At 49.3% G+C, this 1,928-nt stretch overlaps 1 protein-coding gene across 1 annotated transcript; it reads left to right on the top strand.

The window, feature by feature from the left end:
* Positions 1–663: 663 nt before the first annotated feature.
* Positions 664–1,810, top strand: LOC132469949 (cAMP-dependent protein kinase type I-alpha regulatory subunit-like). The gene is given in 3 exon segments (XM_060068095.1): positions 664–1,103; positions 1,609–1,688; positions 1,690–1,810. Coding segments are annotated over 3 exon segments (375 nt in total). The 5' UTR covers positions 664–929.
* The last annotated feature ends 118 nt before the right edge of the window (positions 1,811–1,928 follow it).

Genomic DNA, 1,928 nt, shown 5'->3' on the forward strand with positions numbered 1-1,928 from the left:
GTCCCGCTCTGAGCTTACGCCCCCGCAACGGGGCCTAAGCTCTGAGCGGAAGTACGACGCAGTCGTCCGAGCGGGATGTACGACGCATGGACGACTGCGGCGAAGGCAATTACTGCCACCGCCGCATCACAATAGGCCTTGATAGCAGGAGATGGAAGAGAGGGAGAGGGAGGGAAGGAAGGGGACGTGACAGGAATAAAGGAGTGGAGAGAGAGAGAGAGAGAGAGAGAGAGAGAGAGAGAGAGAGAGAGAGAGAGAGAGAGAGAGAGCGAGAGAGAGAGAGAGAGAGAGAGACAGAGAGAGAGAGAGAGAGAGATTGAGAGAGAGAGAGAGAGAGAGGAATCAAGGAGTGGGGAGAGAGACAGAAGGAGTGAGAGAGAGAGAGAGAGAGAGAGAGAGAGAGAGAGAGACGGAGAGAGAGAGAGAGAGAGAGAGAGGGAGAGAGAGAGAGAGAGAGAGAGAGAGAGAGAGGGGGGGAGGAATCAAGGAGTGGGGAGAGAGACAGAAGGAGTGAGAGAGAGAGAGAGAGAGAGAGGGAGAGAGGGAGAGATAGAGAGAGAGCGAGAGAGAGAGAGAGAGAGAGAGAGAGAGAGAGAGGGGGGGGGGAGGAATCAAGGAGTAGGAGAGAGACAGTAGAGAAGGAGTGAGAGTGAGAGTGAGACATTATTGTAGTACCTGAGCGTTAATATTATTAATACCCGATGGTTCGTGTTAATAATCACGCTAAATTCATACTTTAAGCCAGATATGTGTGATATATTCGTTATGAGCAAGCTGTTGACATTTACTTGTAAGGCGAACCAGATTATAACAGTGCATGATATAAAAGTATTGTAATACAAATAAGTTATCACGGTTTTACAAAAATAAGGACTCAATACATCCTAACATCCACTGTCTCCATTCCTTCGCCAGGACAGAAGGCTACAATGACATCAGGCAACATGAGCAGCGATGAAGAGAGGAGTATGAGAGAGTGCGAGCAGTACGTGCAGAAACACAACATCCAGCAGCTGCTGAAGGACTGCATCGTCCAGCTGTGCACCTCGCGGCCAGACCGGCCAATGGCTTTCCTCAAAGAGTACTTTGACAAACTGGAAAAGGTGAAGTGTCAATCATGAGCTGACATCTTGGGAGTCTCGTGTGCATTCTGCTCTGCTCTGAAGTCGGTTACCTTCGTATTGGATATTATATGCTGTTGTCTGAATGACCGATGTGCTGCTCTCACATTGGACTTGCTGCAGTTGTATGCTGTGATTTTGTTTTTGATCATTTGGCGGGATAACTTAATATTAGTGTCCTCGTGGGGTCACCAACCTTCTGGATTTTTAATTAACCATTTGACTAGCAACTGATATTCAAACAGGCAAAAATGATATTATATTACGCAAGTAAAATGTTGATTTAGAAGCATTTTTTTCGGGACCATTAGAACAGATTTAGATGGCTTAGAAATACAGACCATCTACAGTTACCTTTAAAACATACATGTGTCTAAATAGTCCGAGGTTTCCGATTGAATGCTGCAGTAAAAGTCCTCAACGAGTGAGGGAATGGAAGCGCCCACTGACCGAGCGCTCCCCTCTGGGCCTCGGCCCGCGCCACCAGGAGGAGAGCATGCAGATGCTGCTGCAGCAGAAGGCCTCGGGCTCCCGCTCGGACTCCCGCTCGGACTCCCGCTCGGAGGAGGTCTCCCCCCATGAACCCCGTGGTGCGGGGGCGCCGCCGCCGCGGGGCCATCAGCGCCGAGGTGTACAACGAGGAGGACGCCGCCTCCTACGTCAGAAAGGTCAGCCCCTGGAACGCATGAATTTAGCAGAACAGCGAAAATGAGTATACTGACAGAGAGAATCATTATCACCAGGGCGAATGGTATGATATAACGGCTGCTGTTGAAACAGTTTGGCTTTTTGGATTATCTTTAATGG

Source organism: Gadus macrocephalus, chromosome 2, assembly GCF_031168955.1.
Source record: "Gadus macrocephalus chromosome 2, ASM3116895v1".
In the NCBI taxonomy this organism is placed as follows: Eukaryota; Metazoa; Chordata; class Actinopteri; order Gadiformes; family Gadidae; genus Gadus; species Gadus macrocephalus.